The 22,216-nt window shown below is 33.1% G+C and overlaps 1 protein-coding gene across 1 annotated transcript; it reads right to left on the bottom strand.

Annotated features, from left to right (window-relative positions):
* Positions 1-929: 929 nt before the first annotated feature.
* LOC129226199 (uncharacterized) lies at positions 930-11,701 on the bottom strand. The gene is made up of 6 exons (XM_054860802.1): positions 11,486-11,701; positions 9,702-9,763; positions 6,258-6,359; positions 4,422-4,463; positions 4,252-4,287; positions 930-1,184 (listed from the first exon to the last, which is right to left on the bottom strand). The coding sequence occupies exons 1-6, from the start codon at positions 11,601-11,603 to the stop codon at positions 1,068-1,070; spliced, it is 477 nt and encodes a 158-aa protein (XP_054716777.1). The 5' UTR covers positions 11,604-11,701; the 3' UTR covers positions 930-1,067.
* Between the last annotated feature and the right edge of the window lie 10,515 nt (positions 11,702-22,216).

Consider the following 22,216-nt stretch of genomic DNA (forward strand, 5'->3'; position numbering starts at 1 on the left):
ATACATTACATTACGAGCGAAAAGAATGGCAATTGTTAACGTAAATTCCTATACCCCCCCCCCCTCTAATCCCCATCAGGGTCAAAAGGGGCAATGAATGACCCTCTCAAGTTTTGCGAAATGAATGTATTTACAGATTGCGGAGCGTGTTTTTTTTTTTTTTTTGAGCAATCACGATTGCTTATTGTTCTCACTTGAGTGTTTTGATGTCCTATCATTTTATTTTCCCACCACCACCCTCTGCACCATCACCGTCGACCAAGTCCTCATGATGCTGCTCCTATATCGAAAGCCATCTCCAGGTTGCATCCATGTCCTACACACACGCGCATACATTCACAACTACACACGCACACACACACAGAAACACATACACACAACTACACACACATACACATACCCCCCCCCCACACACACATTCATATACACAACTACCCACACACTTATGCCAGTGCACAGACACAAACACACATGCCTACACACGCACATACACATACCCCCTACACACAAACACACATACCCCCCACACACGCCTACACACACATACTTGTGATTGCGAAAAACATAATTTGAATTCAAGATGTCAAAATTCAAATTAAGTTTTCTTTTCTTTTTTTTTTTTTCGATGTAATTTATTGAGCAGAAAAAAAATTCGCATGTAAATGAGCATGTAAAATTAGAAATGAGGGCTGCCTGCCATATATCATCAATCTTAGAACTGTTGTATCCAAAAAGGAAACCCCAAGGGATTTTCAATAAAAAATTTGAAAATTATTCAAAGCTTTCAAAAAAAAAAAAGTTTGAAAAAATATATTAAGAATTACGCATTAATATTAAAAGAATCATATGTTTTCTGTGTTTAGTTAAAAAATTTTATTACGCGTAATTTTTGATATAATATTAAAATAATGACAAGAAATGCTCTTCACTTTTGTAATACAATGTTTATTCAGCACTTTTTCTCTTCATTCCTTTTTTTGAAATTGAAATTTTCGTCAAATGACGTACGCCCGACAATAAGTCGAGAAATCACGTATTCACTGATGCCAAAGCGCCAACGCTCACAATCACGCCAAGTGGAAACAAAAACAGGGGTAGTCAGTGGCGCCCCCTTTGTTGCCATGAGTTTCAGCGATTGCCACGGCCGTTACGTATTCAGGGGGGCCATGCTCCATGATGCATCCCTATTGTAAAAAAAAATATCAACAATGTAGTTAGAGAATGGTAGGGAATCAAAATACTTGTTTACGCTAATCTCATGCAAAGATCTTAAAATTAATCTTATATAATTTAAAACTGAGCGTATGTATCTATGTATGTACCTATGTATGTATGTCCAAGTTACTTCTCCCGAACGATAGTGAACTGACCATCGAACCAGGTATCGAGAGATTCGCATTTTTCCCGTCTTTATGTTTGGCTATTTAATATCATCCTCCGATACTAATTTGCGGAGATACCAATTCGCAACTCCAACGAACTATAGGGGGCACTGAAGTCACTGTCTAATGGCGGAATTGAAAACTAAAACAAACGCACATGGTAACGAAGAAGAAGAAAATGCTAAAAGTGTTGTGATTTTTGTTCGTACGTATGATTGTTTCGCTTTATTCTTTTTAAATTCATTTTCAAAGTCTTGTTGATATTCTGACCCACGTAGAAAGAAATGAGAATTCAAGAAGCATTACTAAACGTCAAACATTAATGCAAAGTACGTAGTTCGTAGTTCTAAGCAGCCATTTTCACGATGTTGAATTCGATATTTATCAATTCTTGATAAAACTAAATAATAATTGTAGCCTGACAAGAATAACAATTAATGCTAGAAAATTTAATATGACATTACAAATTATTACCAAAAGAAGATGATACTTCTTTGCTTTGCTTTGGCTAGCGCTTGTTTTCCATTTGTAGCTGAGTTATTTCTCTTGAATTCCCGAATCGGTTAATTTAAAAATTTTCTGTTTCGATTTTTCTAATTTCTGAGTTACGATTTAATTGTGTCATGTTATGCAAACCATCAACAAAATTCTCACGGATATATGGTGGTAGTTTTCTTTTCAGTTGATTGACAATTATTTCTTTTTACTTATCGAATTCTGTAATCTTACTACCATTTTATTCCACTCATGATAAAAATTGAAAATGGTTTAACTAAAAACGCGAAATTTCGCCAAGGCTACTTTGCTCGCACAATGCCAAAATTATAACCCTAAACAAATTTGGCGATACCTTTCAGCTGGGAATAAAAGGAATAAAGTAAATTCTTTCTCGGTTATTCATTTTGTTCTACGATAATATATTCAAGAAAATATTTTGCATACTGTCCATTCAAACTAAATGCTGCTGTAAAATATGGTAAGTTTAATTAATTTAAGATTAAAAAAACTCCCATATTCTTACAAATTCATACAAAACAATAAAATTTTTTACCTTGTAGAACGTTATCCAAGTTTGTTAATCCAGAATTTTCGCTTTCACCTATTATTAAGGAAATAATGAAAACTAACATTATTTTGAGGAGCTCGAGAATACTACTAAGGGACGAATTAATTTCTGTAGCTGAAAGCAAACTAAGACACATCGATTGCGTTAATAAATACTCAGAACAAACTGCCTGTGTTTACGTCAACAGACACACATGGAGCGCAACGTGGCATAGTTTTAGTTGCATTCGCAGTTTTATAAATCACCGCAAGGTAGCGTATTCGAGCGCTGGAGTTCCGAATTAAAAACTATTAATTATGACACTTAGATTTCGACATAAAATTCCTATTTTTCGAAGGCTTTCCTCCATTCAAATTATTATTCAGTGCTTCATCTCAACTTTCCGCAACAATGCTTTTAGTAAAATTTGTAGCGTGAAGAAAATCATTGAAAAGAAAGATGTGTTGCCATTTTGTTTTCTCGAATATGAAGAAATAAAATTCAGGCGTTTATTTTGAGGCTTTTCCTGATATCGGGGGATTGAAAATATTTCCTTTTTGGTTATTTTTCCGCAATCTACCGCAAAATTTTACTGATTTTTCTTTTTTTTTTTCGGTTTTTGCCTGATTATTGAACACGCGTCATTTGACATAACTTTTATTTTCGAGGTGGACCCTGCGAAGCCGTGGGACGCAGCTATTAATCTTAATAATATCTTAAAATTAAGTTTACTATATCGTTAAAACATCGCAGACTTAAAAATAAACTCAAAATAAATTATGATAGTTTACAGTTTCAAATTGGCTCCTGATCAAAGCGTCAACACTTAAGTAAAAATTATAATTTTTTAATAAAAGGATCAAAATCTTTAAAATGTTTATTTTTTTAATGTAAAAAAAAGCATTTTACGGATAATATAAAATTCTTAATTTTAAACAAGACACGTCCTTTAAATACATTAACAGACACTGAATAAGTCACATTATTCTCTGTTCTTTGACTCCGGTAAAGTCAAAATAAAAGACAAGCATTGCCAAATCATTATTTTTCTAACTTGTCAAAATTTAAAGTAATATTTCTCTCGTGTAATTGCTAATAGAATGCATTGTAGACCCCCCCCCCACACACACACACACAAGTACACACAAAAAAAATCATTAGCAACCACACATTATTTTATTAAGAAGTTTGTATTGTGCGAAAACAATTTTTTGCAAATGTGGTAGGGTAAAACTTTACTGTCCTATTTTTGTTTGCCCTCTGATCAAGGGGATTTCTTTAAGAAAACAGCAAGCTCAAAGTTATATATACTGTTCGTTTTTCACAAGATGGCAGTTGACTTCTCCCTTGTCACGTGGTATCCGATGATTCTATTTCGCTGTTTTCGGCAGAAGGTATATTCGGATCATAGCATTTTGTTGTAGCAGCAGCAGTTTTTAAAATGTAAGAATAACTAAAATGACAACAAGACAAGTGAAGCAAGTGATGTAAAGGACACTAACACTTTTTTTGCACATTAAAATGCACGCCTTAAGTTAAGGCTGTATTGCTTTTTCCTTTAGAAGCGCGTTGATTGCGTACCGATCACCCCTGCGTAAAATGGAACTCAGAGTTCGAGGGGGCGTGGCGAAGTGCCTTCTCGTGAAAAACGGACAATACACCCCTAATAAACAAACTCAATGAGTAGGGTAAAGAAATCAGTGTCGGAGTTCAGCGTAGTTCTTACCAACTCTCATAACAGTAAAACTAACAATCTATAAAGTAAAAAGTATAAGAACTGAAAATAAAAACAGAAAACAAAAAGCTAGTTCAAAAGCCAATTACCATTGGTGCCCTCATTGCTTCCTCAATTTCTGCTTTCTGAAAGGAAATGACAAATAAAAAATAAATCAACCTCTGAGTGTTCCTAGAATAATCAGGCAAAGTACATACTTTAAAAATATTTGAAAAAGAAAAAAAATCTCGTAAGATGATATTAAAAACAGGATACTTACATTGTCGGCATTTTGCACCGCATTTTCAATACATTTATGGCACTGCAATGGGAAGAAATTTAAAAAAAGAGCCAAGAATAATTACTTTTATAAGAAGTATAGTTTTAAGTCAAAATAAGTGATCAAGAGAAAATAATATAGATTGAAGGAATACTTGGAAGACAGCACGAAAGAAAGGCGGAAGTCTTTTTTTTTCTTCTCTTTTTCAGCAATCGCAAATGGTCCCTGCAGGTGCTGCTCCTCTGGTGCTGGTTCTCTACCAGCACCACTGTTTACTGGAATCCGCTACTCCTGAGCGGTTGCGTCAATATCGCACACTCACACATACACGCATATACACGCCTACATACAAACACACCTACACACACTACTACATACAAAATCATCTACACACACACCACCATACACACACCACCATACACACACAGCTACATGCACATACACAGACGCCTACATGCACACCACTACATACACACATAATCCTACATACATACACAGACACACACGCCTACATACACACACACGCACACGTCTTTCACACAAACACGCCTGCACACACACACGCACTCGTGATTGTGTAAAACATAATTTAAATTCAAAATGCCAAAAATTCTTTTTTTTTTTGGAATTCTTAACATTTTTTAAAACACATTTTATTTATTTTATATCTCTATGCTCACGTTGAGATTAGTATGACAACAGTGATTAATTGTTGAGTAGAATCTGTTGCTCTATTAAAACAGGTAATAAAGGAGAACTATCAAAACGATAAGTTTACTGCTGGAAAAGGATTGACATTTCGCTTTTCTTTCCTGTGCTGTTCACTTATTGCACTTCATTATTAAAGTACTGTTAACCAGTTTCTGTTGAAGTGACATAAAAAAAGGCTTTCTCTGCTTGTTTTAGCTTCAATTATATGTTCATGAATACGTGCATAATGTTAAGTCAACTGCACCAAATGAACTAGTCACGCAACAATTTCCATCAGGAAATATTAAAACACATGTTCAAGAAGTTATAGATAAAAAATGTACCTTCCATGTCAATCTTTTGAATATTCCCATTGATTATCAGTCTCGGGGACACTGTCTGCAAAAGTATAAGTCTTGTGGGAAGCATAAGTCCCTATGCACCCACAATCAAGCTACCCGTTATAAATTATCTTATTTAAAAACACTATTGCTGTAGAACTTCAACTATCCGAATCAATTGGGACTAGATCCCATTCCGATAATCAAAGATTTGGATAATTGGATTTTCTCCAAAACAAGGGTCCATTTTTATTAATTATATTTAGTTAATGTCGATGGCTGAGGATTGATGGAAATGGAATTGAAAAAGTTGATTCCGTGTTCTTTGCAGATGAAGGGTTGTCATTTCATCTCATAGGCTATGTCAGTTATCAGAGTACGAGAATTCGATCCACCGAAAATCCGTACGTAAATCATGAAAAGATTTTACCTTTCGACAAAAGTTTCTTCTGAGGAAAATCCATCTTGATTACTACAAACTAAAAGGTACTAAAAGTGTCAGTATGCATGGAAAGTGAACATCAAAATGACGTTTAATTCCGAAAAGTACAATATTGCCAACAAGCTAAATAATTTGTGCTTAAAATTCAAAGAATTTTTCAAATGAGATTTTTACAATGGGTTGCGTTACTTTTGGATCACTCAGTAGAACATATTCAGTGCGGATGGATGTAAAGAAGGCATGGAATGCATTACGTTTCCATGGATAACCCATATTTAACTCAATGAACGTCTATATCAAATCAAACGCGCAAGTTATAGGCAGCTGAGTTATAATCTATGTAGAAAAAGATAAATTTCTCACCTCTCTTGCGGTTTCCCCTTCTTGTCTATAGTAATAATTCTTCAATTCTTTTGCAGAAAAGTCTTCAAGGCCTGTCCAACAAGGTTTGGGTATCAAATCTATCTGTAATGAAATGCAGAGATTCGTGTGAAAGACTTTAAAGTAGAAGTGTAAAATTGATGTTTTGTGCTGCTTGTACTCTATTGCTTCATAGAGCTTAAGCAGGACTTCATTTGCGTAGGAGCTCACAGGAGCTTAGCTCCTGCACTTCTCAAGTTTAGACATTGTGACGAGAATGCAGATTATTTACTAAGATCCTTAGCTCAAGTTACACTGACCGTAGGTAAGTCCTTGCTTAAAATGTGGCGGAAACGATTGTTCATAATTATTTAAAATAAAATAAAACTTTGATGGTTATGTTTGTTTACTATTTGTATTTATTTCTCGCAGTAAATCATTAAGAGGTACAGGCGTCCCTCGGATAACATGGTACTTCTACAACACAGTTTCGATATTACACGGTACCAAATTTGCGATTATTATAACACGGTATCGATATTACACGGTACGAAACTTGAATTTAATGCTACATGGTTTTGATACAACACGAATATTACATTTATAAAAGATGGAATTTCATTTTTGTTTAATACATTCTGTTAATTTTTGCTAATTCGCAACTCCAACGAACTATAGGGGGCACTGAAGTCACTGTCTAATGGCGGAATTGAAAACTACAACAAACGCACATGGTAACGAAGAAAATGCTAAAAGTGTTGTGATTTTTGTTCGTACGTATGATTTTTTCGCTTTATTCTTTTAAAATTAATTTTCAAAGTCTTGTGGATATTCTGGCCCACGTAGAAAGAAATGAGAATTCAAGAAGCATTACTAAACGTCAAAGATTCATTCAAACTACGTAGTTCGTAGTTCTAAGCAGCTATTTCCACGATGTTGAATTCGATATTTATCAATTCTTGATAAAACTAAATAATAATTGTGGCCTGACAAGAATAACAATTAATGCTAGAAAATTCAATGTGACATTACAAATTGTTATCGAAAGAAGATGATACTTTTTTGCCTTGCTTGGCTAGCGCTTATTTTTTTTTCCATTTGTAGTTGAGTTATTTCTCTCGAATTCCCGAATCGGTTCATTTAAAAATTTTCTGTTTCGATTTTTCTAATTTCTGAGTTACGATTTAATTGTGTCATGTTATGCAAATCATCAACAAAATTCTCACGGATATATGGTGGTAGTTTTCTATTCAGTTGATTGACCATTATTTCCTTTCACTTATCGAATTCTGTAATCTTACTACCATTTTATTCCACTCATGATAAAAATTAAAAATGGTTTAACTAAAAACGCGAAATCTCGCCAAGGCTACTTTGCTCGCACAATACTAAAAATTAATAACCCTAAACAAATTTGGCGAAACCTTTCAGCTGAGAATAAAAGGAATAAAGTAAATTCTTTCTCGGTTATTCATTTTGTTCTACGATAATATATTCAAGAAAATATTTTGCATACTGTCCATTCCAACTAAATGCTGCTGTAAAATATGGTAAGTTTAATTAATTTAAGATTAAAAAAAACCCCATATTCTTACAAATTCATACAAAACAATAAAAAATTTTACCTGGTATAACGTTATCCAATTTTGTTAATCCAGAGTTTTCTTGTTTACGCTTCCACCATTTAATACTTTTTTGAAAGAAATAAGGAAAACTAACATTATTTTGAGAAGCTCGAGAATACTACTAAGGGACGAATTAATTTCTGTTGTTGAAGGCGTTCTTAGACATGTTGAATGCGTTACTCAGAACAAACTGACCGCGTTTACGTCAACAGACACACGTGATGCGCAACGTGGCAATGTTTTAGGTGCAGACGCAGTTTTATAAATCACCGCAAGGTAGCGTATTCGAGCGCTGGAGTTCCGAATATCTCCAATATTTTAATTTTTTTAATAGAATTTGGTTTCAATACAACACGGTACACATCCCTTGGTTTACATTATTTCTAAGTCTCGTACAACACGGTTTCGATGTAACACGGAACACGGTTTCGATATAACACGATACGTCTTAACCTGATTTTTCTCGAGCTCATAATTAGTATTAAAAATAAGTAAAAATGTAATTTATAAAAAAAAGTCTCGTATAACACGGTTTTGATACTACACGGAACGAATTAACCGTGTTATACGAGGGACACCCTGTATACTTAAAATTACTTAAGATTGCGATTTTTTTTTCTAGTTATACTTTGCTTGGCTAGTGGTTTAATTGGGTACGTGAATCCAGTGGCGTATACAAGGAGAGGGACATGGGGGTCATGACCACTCTTAATCGTCGACAATATTATCCGCCCACATTAAGTTCGAACACTTAGCAAATAAAATGTTCATGATTTCAGTAGTCTTTTCAATTCATCAATTATTTCTGAAAGTAAATCTTTGAGCCACTACTTCTTTTCATTTCTTATAAAATTAATATGCAACTTTTATGCCTATATTATATGCCTTATTTCTAGTCGATCTTTTGATTTTTATTGACACCCAAGCAGTATCAGAAATTTTTCGTATCCAAAACGATAGGTTCGATTAGCGGTTGATGAGTGATCCTGATTGGTTACCAGGGCTAATTTTTAGCTCGGTGCAACGAGTATAAAAGAGTAGTCGCTGTGTCTTGTCAACGCTGATTGCTTTGAAACACGACTCTTTTATTTCAAGCATTAATGAATTTAGCACTTGTAGAAATTAAAGCCAATGTCTTGAATAAGATCAACTTAATGTCAAAAACTAACTAAAGTGTCGGAAATTAAAACAGAAACACCAGCATTCAAACACTTCCACCAAACTTTTTGTAGAAGGACAAGTTGCAAGTATCCAATGAAAAGCTGCTCATGATTTTACGTTTCGTTTTTCAACGTGTCCTGTATAGCTGGATTTTCCCCTATAGAACTACATTTTTCCATATTATTCCACAGCTTAAAATTGCATTATGTACAGATCTATGAATTATTCTTGAAAAGCATTTAGATAATAATTGATGTCTCGATAGTAGTGCAGGATATGCTATTAAGAGCTCCCGTATCTGACGAAAATGTAACTACATTTGGTTGTAGAATAACCCTGTCGTTAACAATGACTACTTATCTATTAACAGCAAATTTTTGATTGCTTTGATCTAAAGTTACTAATAAACTTTCGGCATATCGTCACCTCAGAGCAATAGTAAAATATCTTAGTGCTATTTCTGGGATTAGATATTTTACTGATTCTCTGAGGCGACGATATGCATTGTTTTAGCTCTTACGTAAAAATTCATTACTATGCACAAAACTTGGAAAATATTAGTATAAAACAAAAATATTTTGGATGATCGATTTAAAATTTTGGAAAAGTTATATTTGGGTTCTAGGGTTAAAAATTTAAAACATTAAAAAAAAAGCCTTACTATTTCTTTCTGGACCTGGTCTACCTCCATAGCTTTCTCCACAATTTCGTCTGTTTCACTTGCTAAAACGACATAACCAGATTTTGTAGCAAATTAATTTTAAAATTGTAACACAATTTTTCAAAAAAAAAAAAAAAAAAAAGCCTGTAAGATTTTTTTTTTCTTTGTACTGATGATACAAAGAGAGTTATCGAATATTCGTCGGTTTGGACAAAAATAGAAAAATATTTCTGAAATAAATAAATTCATTGAAGGAGTATGTAGATAAATATTTTAAGAGTTTTTTTTTCCTGAAAAAAAAAATTTTTTTTTTCCTCTTTTTGTGATGGGGGAAAAGTTACATGGCTATAGTAAAAAGAAAACAGGTCTTTGTGTACTTTGTTCAACTAAAACTTTAGGATGGACCAAAATCATTCGCTAAGGTGTTCTTCATTGAATTAAGAAAACCTATTGTTGATACTGGAGTTGTAGGGAGTTGCAGTCAGCAATGGACATTCAGCGACTAAGTGTTCAAATGTAATCATTGTTATAAATTTAATTCCATATTGAATTTTATTTAGTTTTTAGGCTCCGACAGACATACATTTTCCATTTTTCTTCTTCCCTAGTTATTTTTTTTAGATATTTTTTGAGATAATAAGCCTCTTTTCATGCTTGTGCTTCTTTATTTATTTTTATTTATGTTTTACTTATAAACCTTTCGTACGAAAAAAAAGTGGTTAATTACAAGGTAATTCTTTTAATAGTAAGCAGAAATCAATAGCCCATTTTTCTTCATATTATTCATTTATTTTTAAGTTTTGCATTATTTTTTTTATTTATTAATATTTTTCTTTTGTTGAACGAAGAGACAGGCCGACAGACATACATTTTCTATTTTTTTTTCTTCCCCCCCTTTTATTTATTTTTTTTTTGAAACATTTTTGAGAAAGAATAAGCTTTTTCTTATGTTTGTACTTCTTTATGTATTTTTATTTATATTTAATTTTTTAACTTTTCTTACAAAAAAGTGCGTTAAAAACAAGGGAAATGTATCAATAGTAAGCAGAAATCAACAGCACATTTTTCTTAATTTTAGTTATTCATTTTTCAAATTTTGCTTTTATTAATTTAATTATGTTTTTTATCTATTTATTTATTTATTTTATTTTATTTTATTTTATTAATTATTATTATTATTATTATTATTTTGGTTGTCGAAGAGACAGACCAACAGACATACATTTTTACACTTCCCTTGTTTTTTGAAATATTTTTGCTAGATAATAAACTTGTTTTCATGCTTATGCTTCTTTATTTATTTTAATTTATACTTTATTTTTTAACCCTTCTTACAGAAAAAGAGCGCTGAAAACAAGGTAAATGTATCAATTGTAAGCAAAACGAAAAGACAGGGTAAGAAATGAATGTGAACACTTTCAAATTTGTCCCTTAAAAAATGCCGCACATCATCAAATTGAATAAAACCTTTGTGTTGAAAAGTAAAAAAAAAAAATAATTTAACTGCTTAAAATTGCAGATTACTGCATAAACGTGTTTCGTGGTATCAATGAACCCCTTTTGCAATGCAAAATAACTGAGCTCGTGGATGAAAAGACATCCGACAAAAGCTGAAATTCGACAACTTTTTTCGGATATTTTTTCAGCCATAAGCTCCCTTATTTTGCATTGAAAAGGGAGTGACTAGTAACTTGCGTAGGCAGTAATCTGCAAATTTGTGCAATTAAACTTTGTTATTTCTTACTCTACATACAACATAGCACAGTTTTAAAAATTCCACTTACAGCAGACCTTCATAAACATCATCGCCAAAGCCACATCTTTTTCTTCAGATTTTTCACCGGCTAGGGCGTATGGGACGGAAGCTGCGAGCACAAAGCAGAGAAAGAGTCCGAGGATCATGATGGAAGTTTTTCGTGCACGGATGCCGGTTGATTAACAGCGCGAGTTGAGGAAGAGTAACCAAAGAATAACCCAGGGCTAACTCAAACCGCGAGGTTACTCACAGTTGTTATTATCCAACAGCGAGTCACCCAGACCGCTGATTTTTTTCTCCCTAGATGTAAAAGCCCCTCTCATTGGTGGATTTTGGTCATGTGATATTGTTTACAGGAAAGGCAAAGCCGACGGTCGGGGGCACGGCTAGCACGGCCTCGTTGTTGATTTTGAAGCACGTTGTTAAGCTGATTTTCGAACGAAAGTGTCTTTTTTCCTTCTATTTATCACTAAAAGATAAATTTCGCTTCCACAAAAACAAATTATACTCCTTTCGAAGCTAAAATACTGGCTTCGCTGGATGACAATTACAAAGAATTCAGTGCAAGAACTATTTTTCATTAAATATATTGGGGAAATTCCATGAAAATTATAATTTAAACGATTTTTTTAAACTAATTTTATTGATATGAGTTTACAAATTTTTCCCCATTATACATATTCACTAAATTTATATGAGCCAAGTGTGAATTTTTGTTTTGATTGTTTTTTTTATTTAAAATATTGTTACTTTTATCGTTATGAATAGAATTTAAACATTCTTGTCATGTCGTCACAGCACCTAAACCTCAACTATTTTAATCCGAAGCATAAATCATTATTCAGATTAACAGTTTCTTATTGTTACTTCGGTATCTTAAAAGTACTCTTCACTTAAAAGAATTAATTTATACCGAATTCACATACATTTCGTTTGGTAATAAGAAGTTCGAAAACTTTGTTGACAAAAATGTCACTATATATACTCATGAAACAAACAATAGCGTAAAAATTGAAAAATAAAACCTATAAAAATACTATATCTTTCTGTTTTTGTTTTAGTGCTTTAGTTATGAAAAAAGAAATGGAAAAAGAAAAAATATCAGTTTTAATGAAAATTATTTTACTATATAATACCTCAGACTATTGTTTTTAATCAAAAATGTCATTCAGTCACACATGAGTTTGCACAGCTATTAATGAATAGACTTTGTTATAGATTGTGCTGCATATTCATGGCTGTTTGCTATCAATTTTAACCAGTTATGCGCCATATGCAGGAGAGTCGGGGAGGGTGGGAGGAATGGAACAGCTGTATATACACCGAAAGAAACTGTTTCAGGCTCTTTCCTGATTCTGACTTGTTACGTTTACTTGACAAGAAATAGTTTTTCTTTTATTTCGGTATGATTACAATTCTCTCATTCTTCCATTTCTTCTCATTTTTTAAATGACAATTAACCTCACGGTTTATGTTTGAGTTATAAGATTTAAATAGTTTTTAATTAGGAGAGAGAAATAATGGAGAGTTTTTACCAATCATAGTGTAACTATTCACTTAAGTTAACGCAGAAAAATATTTTAAACAATAAAAAATTGAGACGTCCCTTATACTTAAAAAAAATCTCCAGTTATTTCCTCATCAAACTTTGATTTTTCTGTATGTTTATATTAGAACAAGCTCATTTAAGCACTTTTGACCAACACTGCTTTTTAAATAGATCTGACCCTCTTAAAATTTTTTAATACATCAAAAATTTCCTTTACCACTCTTTCATCTTCTACACGATCCATTCTCCTGTTAAAGTCGAAACACTGGAACTCGCTAAATTATTTGAGTAAATTTCAACGATTGTTCTCGGTTCCGAGATTTCTGATTTGATAACTGCCATAGAATAAGTCTTCAAACAGGACGTTAAAAATCAAACAGTATAATGTTTGATTTTTAACGTCCTGTTTGAAGCAATGTTTTTTAAAAAAATGATACGTATATTGTAATATTTTGTTGTCAAAAAATATTTTTTGTAATATTAAAGGATAAAGTTCTTGTTATTAACGTTTGAAATATTAAATGACACCTACTTATATTCAGTGCAGCATTATTTGCTTAATATTAAGCATATTTGTATAGTAAATGCTTTGTACAATGAAGCATTTCCTGTCCAACCGGAGCAAAGTGGATGGGGCTATGTGAAATAGTTCATATCATTTACTAATTCAGTCTTTTATCAAATCACGTACGTGTTCATTTATTAATTAGTTCAGAGGTTCCCAAATTTCAGACTCCCATGGACCCCCTCCGGAAAATTACGAACTTCGCGGAGCCCTCCCCCCCCTTGCCCCCTCGCACAAAAAAAATGATACAGTTAAATCTATTCTTTTTTCTAATATATTTTCACGCTTTTTTCCCATAAAATTTATTTATTCATTGTTCTGTATATTTTTCAGAGCACTTATCTGATTTTCATTTCTTTTTCTAAAATTATTTTTCTGAGTTATGGAAGTAAATTCTATTTGAAATTCAATTAGGAATAAAAATGTTATCAACAAATTTCTACAACAAGTTTACAATTAAAAATGAACTTTTGAAGTTGTGAGCAAAACAGTGATGAATTCTGGCGCGTACTCCACTGGCTCGCTGAATGCTTACGCTTGCTGTCTACCGCGCTTTCAGATTATGATATTTAAGAAGCGAATTAAATACTGCGGTCTGTGCTAATGGCGTCAGTGAATGCTAGTCAGTTGTGAAGCCTTGTGCAGAAGCGTAAAAAATGAAATCGAATCTGCGCACTGATTAAAATAATTGTTGAAAAATATTAAACTTTGTCAAATTATTTCAAAAATTCTCAAATCCTATGTTTTTAAGCATGCTCTTTGAGAGAGAAAAAAAAAATACTTTAAAATTTCGGAAATGATCTCATTATTAAAATCGACTGCAAATTATAGCATTTGATCTATTTCAGCCATTGCTAGAAATTTTGAATGTTGGCTATTAAATTCAGTTTTAAAATTTTTGGAGCAAAAGTTTTATTTAAAGTGTAATATCACAGTTGTAAAAATGTTTGCACTTTCCTCAATAGTTTTGTAACAATATGAACTTCGTCACGTACACAAAATTAATTAATGTGTAGTGTGTATACTTCTAATAGTTCCGGGGGGGGGGGATTGCTGCGTCCTGCATGTACCTAAGCAAGAACTTTTTATTCCTCATAAATGGGCTTTCTTTTCGAATTAAAATATCGTTACTCGTCCTTCAATCTCAATTATATTTAACATTTTAGCTGGTAGCACCGCGAAACCCCTGGCATGGACTCGCGGACCCCGGGGGTCTGCGGACCGATGTTTGGGAAACTCTGAATTAGTTCATTTACATTCATTTATTTAATAATTTCCTTATTTACTCCTTCCTTCATTTATTTTCTTATTAATTTGCTATTTTATTCACTCATTTAAATTATTTTCGTTTATTCTTTCATTTTCTTCTCATTTATTAATTCACTTTTTTATTTACCCATTTATTTGATAAAAAATTCCTTCAATCATGAAATTAAAAACAGTTCATTAGAAAAATATTTCATTTTTCACTTTGCCCCATGAAAAAAAAAAAAAAAGATGAAAAATTTCCACCTTTTTTGTGAGGCACAAATTTACTGCTAAAAATAAAAAATAATATTCCATTGCGAGTTTTATCGTAAAATATATTGGTCTTCCTTCATGTACCGTAATTTTCAGAAAAAAATTCCAATTTGTTCATATTGAAAAAAAGTAAGTTACCTTAAATGTTTCACTTTGCCTCCATATACAAAAAAAGACGTGCAAAATATTTAATTTATTCACATATCACCATTATCAAGATAATTTAGTTTGTAATTACTAAAAATCAAGTATATTCGATTCTCATCGCTGATTAGTGTTTAATGTTAAATAATTGCAAATTTCATCACCAGAGTCAGTGGTAGATTAATCATGTCGCAGTTGCGAGGAGTCCCCATGACATTAGGGCCCCTTTCTTTTATTTAAGCCGAATTTTTCGAGGCTTACGTTCAATTAATTCCAGCAGTTCCAAATCCTCCAGCATAAACAAGTCGTAGTTGCGTTGTTGTCCGATGTCCGCCATCTTTAGTAGCTCGCTGTCGGAAGTTAACTCGCCGAAACCGAACGCTCTTATTAACCAACGCGAGTAACTCTGGGGTCCAAGGGTTACCTGCCAATCGAAGGGTTGACGTTATTAACCAACGCGGATTGGAGTTAACGCCGTGTTGTGAACAGGTTTTTCAGCTCCAAATCTAACCCCTCGGATTCGGCGAGTTAACTCCCGACAGCGAGCTACTAAAGATGGCGGACATCGGACAACAACGCAACTACGACTTGTTTATGCTGGAGGATTTGGAACTGCTGGAATTAATTGAACGTAAGCCTCGAAAAATTCGGCTTAAATAAAAGAAAGGGGCCCTAATGTCATGGGGACTCCTCGCAACTGCGACATGATTAATCTGCCACTGACTCTGGTGATGAAATTTGCAATTATTTAACATTAAACAGTAATCAGCGATGAGAATCGAATATACTTGATTTTTAGTAATTACAAACTAAATTATCTTGATAATGGTGATATGTGAATAAATTAAATATTTTGCACGTCTTTTTTTGTATATGGAGGCAAAGTGAAACATTTAAGGTAACTTACTTTTTTTCAATATGAACAAATTTGAATTTTTTTCTGAAAATTACGGTACATGAAGGAAGACCAATATATTTTACGATAAAACTCGCAATGGAATATTATTTTTTATTTTTAGCAGTAAATTTGTGCCTCACAAAAAAGGTGGAAATTTTTCATCTTTTTTTTTTTTTTTCATGGGGCAAAGTGAAAAATGAAATATTTTTCTAATGAACTGTTTTTAATTTCATGATTGAAGGAATTTTTTATCAAATAAATGGGTAAATAAAAAAGTGAATTAAATGAGAAGAAAATGAAAGAATAAACGAAAATAATTTAAATGAGTGAATAAAATAGCAAATTAATAAGAAAATAAATGAAGGAAGGAGTAAATAAGGGAATTATTAAATAAAGAAATGTAAATGAACTAATTCAGAGTTTCCCAAACATCGGTCCGCAGACCCCCGGGGTCCGCGAGTCCATGCCAGGGGTTTCGCGGTGCTACCAGCTAAAACGTTAAATATAATTGAGATTGAAGGACGAGTAACGATATTTTAATTCGAAAAGAAAGCCCATTTATGAGGAATAAAAAGTTCTTGCTTAGGTACATGCAGGACGCAGCAATCCCCCCCTCCCACCCCGGAACTCTCAGAAGTAAACACACTACACATTAATTAATTTTGTGTGCGTGACAAAGTTCATATTGTTACAAAACTATTGAGGAAAGTGCAAACATTTTTACAACTGTGATATTACACTTTAAATAAAACTTTTGCTCCAAAAATTTTAAAACTGAATTTAATAGTCAACATTCAAAATTTCTAGCAATGGCTGAAATAGATCAAATGCTATAATTTGCAGTCGATTTTAATAATGAGATCGTTTCCGAAATTTGAAAGTATTTTTTTTCTCTCAAAGAGCATGCTTAAAAACATAGGATTTGGGAATTTTTGAAATAATTTGACAAAGTTTAATATTTTTCAACAATTATCTTAATTAGTGCGCAGATTCGATTTCATTTTTTACGCTTCTGCACAAGGCTTCACAACTGACTAGCATTCACTGACGCCATTAGCACAGACCGCAGTATTTAATTCGCTTCTTAAATATCATAACCTGAAAGCGCGGTAGACAGCAAGCGTAAGCATTCAGCGAGCCAGTGGAGTACGCGCCAAAATTCATCACTGTTTTGCTCACAACTTCAAAAGTTCATTCTTAATTGTAAACTTGTTGTAGAAATTTGTTGATAACATTTTTATTCCTAATTGAATTTCAAATAGAATTTACTTCCATAACTCAAAAAAATAATTTTAGAAAAAGAAATGAAAACCAGATAAGTGCTCTGAAAAATATACAGAACAATGAATAAATAAATTTTATGGGAAAAAAGCGTGAAAATATATTAGAAAAAAGAATAGATTTAACTGTATCATTTTTTTTTGCGCGAGGGGGCAAGGGGGGGGAGGGCTCTTCGAAGTTCGTAATTTTTCCGGAGGGGGTCCATGGGAGTCTGAAATTTGGGAACCTCTGAACTAATTAATAAATGAACACGTACGTGATTTGATAAAAGACTGAATTAGTAAATGATATGAACTATTTCACATAGCCCCATCCACTTTGCTCCGCATGGACAGGAAATGCTTCATAGTACAAAGCATTTACTATACAAATATGCTTAATATTAAGCAAATAATGCTGCACTGAATATTAGTAGGTGTCATTTAATATTTCAAACGTTAATAACAAGAACTTTAGCCTTTAAATATTACCAAAAATATTTTTTGATAACAAAATATTACAATATACGTATTATTTTTTTTTTTTTTTTTTAACATTGCTTGTATTATTATACTGTTTGATTTTTAACGTCCTGTTTGAAGACTTATTCTATGGCAGTTATCAAATCAGAATTCTCCGAACTGAGACCAATCGTTGAAATTTACTCAAATAATTTAGCGAGTTCCAGTGTTTCGATTTTATCAGGAGAATGGATCGTGTGGAAGATGAAAGGGTGGTAAAGGAAATTTTTGATGTATTAAAAAATTTTAAGAGGGTCAGATCTATTTAAAAAGCAGTGTTGGTCAAAAGTGCTTAAATGATTTTGTTCTGATATAAACATACAGAAAAATCAAAGTTTGATGAGGAAATAACTGGAGATTTTTTTTAAGTATAAGGGACGTCTCAATTTTTTATTGTTTAAAATATTTTTCTGCGTTAGCTTAAGTGAATTGTTACACTATGATTGGTAAAAACTCTCCATTATTTCTCTCTCCTAATTAAAAACTATTTAAATCTTATAACTGAAACATAAACTGTGAGGTTAATTGTCATTTAAAAAATGAGAAGAAATGGAAGAATGAGAGAACTGTAATCATACCGAAATAAAAGAAAAACTATTTCTTGTCAAGTAAACGTAACAAGTCAGAATCAGGAAAGAGCCTGAAACAGTTTCTTTCGGTGTATATACAGCTGTCCCATTCCTCCCCCCCCCTCCCCGACTCTCCTGCAATTGGCCCATAACTGGTTAAAATTGATAATAAACAGCCATGAATATGCAGCACAATCTATAACAAAGTCTATTCATTAATAGCTGTGCAAACTCATGTGTGACTGAATGACATTTTTGATTAAAAACAATAGTCTGAGGTATTATATAGTAAAATAATTTTCATTAAAACTGATATTTTTTCTTTTTCCATAACTAACTTTCTCCATAACTTTTCCAATTCTTTTTTCATAACTAAAGTACTAAAACAAAAACAGAAAGATATAGTATTTTTATAGGTTTTATTTTTAATCTTTTACGCTATTGTTTGTTTCATGAGTATATATAGTGACATTTTTGTCAACAAAGTTTTCGAACTTCTTATTACCAAACGAAATTTATGTGAATTCGGTATAAATTAATTCTTTTTAAGTGATGAGTACTTTTAAGATACCGAAGTAACAATAAGAAACTGTTAATCTGAATAACGATTTATGCTGCGGATTAAAATAGTTGAGGTTTAGGTGCTGTGACGACATGACAAGAATGTTTAAATTCTATTAATAAAGATAAAAGTAACAATATTTTAAATAAAAAAAACAAACAAAAAAAAAATTTCACACTTGTCTCATATAAATTTAGTGAATATGTATAATGGGGAAAAATTTGTAAAATCATATCAATAAAATTAGTTTAAAAAAAATCGTTTAAATTATAATTTTCATGGAATTTCCCAAGATATTGAAAAATAGTTCTTGCACTGAATTCTTTGTAATTGTCATCCAGCGAAGCCAGTATTTTAACTTCGAAAGGAGTATAATTTGTTTTTGTGGAAGCGAAATTCATCTTTTAGTGATAAATAGAAGGAAAAAAGACACTTTCGTTCGAAAATCAGCTTAACAACGTGCTTCAAAATCAACAACGAGGCCGTGCTAGCCGTCCCCCCGACCGTCGGCTTTGCCTTTCCTGTAAACAATATCACATGACCAAAATCCACCAATGAGAGGGGCTTTTACATCTAGGGAGAAAAAAATCAGCGGTCTGGGTGACTCGCTGTTGGATAATAACAACTGTGAGTAACCTCGCGGTTTGAGTTAGCCCTGGGTTCACCTACTCGGCAGTGTTACCCTTCCTCAACTCGCGCTGGTTAATACGAGCGTTAGATTTGGAGCTGAAAAACCTGTTCACAACACGGCGTTAACTCCAATCCGCGTTGGTAAATAACGTCAACCCTTCGATTGGCAGGTAACCCTTGGACCCCAGAGTTACTCGCGTTGGTTGATAAGAGGGTAACTGGAGTAACTTTGGATTCGGCCATATTTATGTTTCTTCTTGAAGAGGAAAGTGCTCTAAAATAACTGAGAGCGTGACATGATAAGCATATAGCTGCATGATTTTGAAATGTTGCATGCGAAAGTTATTGAATGCACTAATATATCTGAATGAGGTGGAATAACTTTCATGCGTTTTTGAATTAGAATATAGGTGGCGTTTTTTGCTTCATAAGGAAGTAATTTTGCGGGTGAACTTCATCCGATATTTGCATAAACTTTATTTTCGTTTTTAGGGATAAATATTTCCTACTTCATCAAGGTCATGTGATGCAGTGAGAAGGAAAGGGATGTAAGTGGCAAAATTAAAAATTTGGAGATTTGGTACGCACGGTAGGTGAATCTCTCCTCTGTCTTGGGGCAAGAGATGGTACTAGTAGCCATGGTAGTTGCTGCTATACAGCATGATTTAGAAAAAAATTTCAATGAAAGCCTACCTAGGACGTAATCTTTATACGCGTTTTACTCAACACTTGAAAATGTCCACTTACATCCTTTTGCTTCTCATTGCGTCACGTGTGTACAAAAGTTTTGCAAGCTAATTGGGTTTTCCAGGTAAGTTCGTAGAAGGTATTTTATCGACATTTTTAAGAGATTTTTAAAATCAATTTTAATGTAGTTAGTAGAACGTCAAAAAATCCGAATTAATTTAGGCAATGGCAGGGACCGATTGGGTGCCCCAGAGGGCGCCAACCTTGACTCTCAAAGGGTGCAAAAAAATATTTAAAAAACAAACAAACAAACAAAGGCGCACGGGGGTTGAGGGGGAAAATCGTACAAGTTTGAGCGTACAAAAAAAAAAAAAAAAAGACGGTCAGGATCGAGGACCGCCAAAAAAAAGTCGCACAGGTTTTAAAAGAGCCAAAAAAAAAAAAAAGAGAAAAATCGAAGGAGCACATACTTGAAGACGCAAAAAGTAAAGAAATAAAAGGCACACAGTTTTGTAGGAGCAAAAAGAAACAAAAGAGCACAGGTTAGAGGGCTCAAATAAAATAAAATGAAAAACAAAAGAAGTTCGAAGGAGCGGGAAAAGTAAAAAAACAGAAGGCGCACAGGTTAGAGGGCGCAAGCAAAATAAAGTGAAAAACGAAAGAAGTTCGAAGGGGCGGGAAAAGAAAAAAAAAACAGAAGGCGTACAGGTTTGAGGGCACAAAAAACCAAGACCCACAGGTTCAAGGATCCAAAAAAATAAAAGAAAAAAAAAGAGTTGCACGGGTTTGAGGACGCGAAAAAAAAATGAAAAAAACGAAGGCGCACAGAGGACGTTCGAGGGCGCACAGGTGGGAGGATGCTTCGGCTCGCGGGTCGAACTACCTATAGCCAGTGCGCTCCTGGATATAAGCAGTTCGGATTTTCGAAAATAACAAAGAAAATTCCGGTTTGGAGAACAGTATGATTGTAATCAGGTTTTAAACTGCGTAAAAAGGGTCACTCTTCCCTTTCACTTTGCTATAAAGCTGTAACTACCCCTAAAATTTCGCTGAAAATGGATGTAGTATATGCACAAAACTTCTCTATACACTAAATCTGCACAGGCGCAGTCTGTCCCTGGAATTGTGAATTAGATTCAGACATTTTACCTGATGAGGCGTGATACGACAATTTACTCTACAATGCAGCACATTTCACACTACAGTATGTAATATCTTTTTTTTCTAACTGTAACAAAATCTAACTGTTTACTGAATATAAAAGAAAAATTAACTCAGTGAGAAAATATTTTACAGTAATAAATTAAAGAAAATTGGATGAACTTCTGAAAAAGTTGAATTATCCAATGTGATGAAAAACTAATTTTAATTCAGTAAAAAAATCACTGATTTCCGGCTGAGAGAACTTTGAAATGTACATTCAGATTTTACACGGTCTACTGTAATTACCACCAACCAAGCATATCTTTCATGGTTTTTCATTTATGAATGTATGCACAATGGTTTGTACATAAGTAATTCATGAAGGATTTTTAAATCTTTTGACCTCTCAGTTACATATGAAGTATAAGAGGGTGAACAATAGGGTGGGCCGAAAAAACTTTTTTTGGAAATCTGTTTTTGGATAGTGCGGAAAAGTTGCTATATGGACCCGTTATTACCCATAAAAAATTTCGCTAAATTTGTTTAATATTTAGCCGGCGCTATTTGACCTTGAAAAACTGAAAAAAATGCACTTTTTTCAAAAAAAAAAGAGGGGGGGGGGGAGGCAAAAATAAAAGTTTGAAGCTAGTTTCAACAAACATTAGAAGTATCTGTCAGTGCATTAGTTGAAATCCTCAAAGATTTTTATA

The sequence above is a fragment of the Uloborus diversus genome, chromosome 1 (assembly GCF_026930045.1).
Source record: "Uloborus diversus isolate 005 chromosome 1, Udiv.v.3.1, whole genome shotgun sequence".
NCBI lineage: Eukaryota > Metazoa > Arthropoda > Arachnida > Araneae > Uloboridae > Uloborus > Uloborus diversus.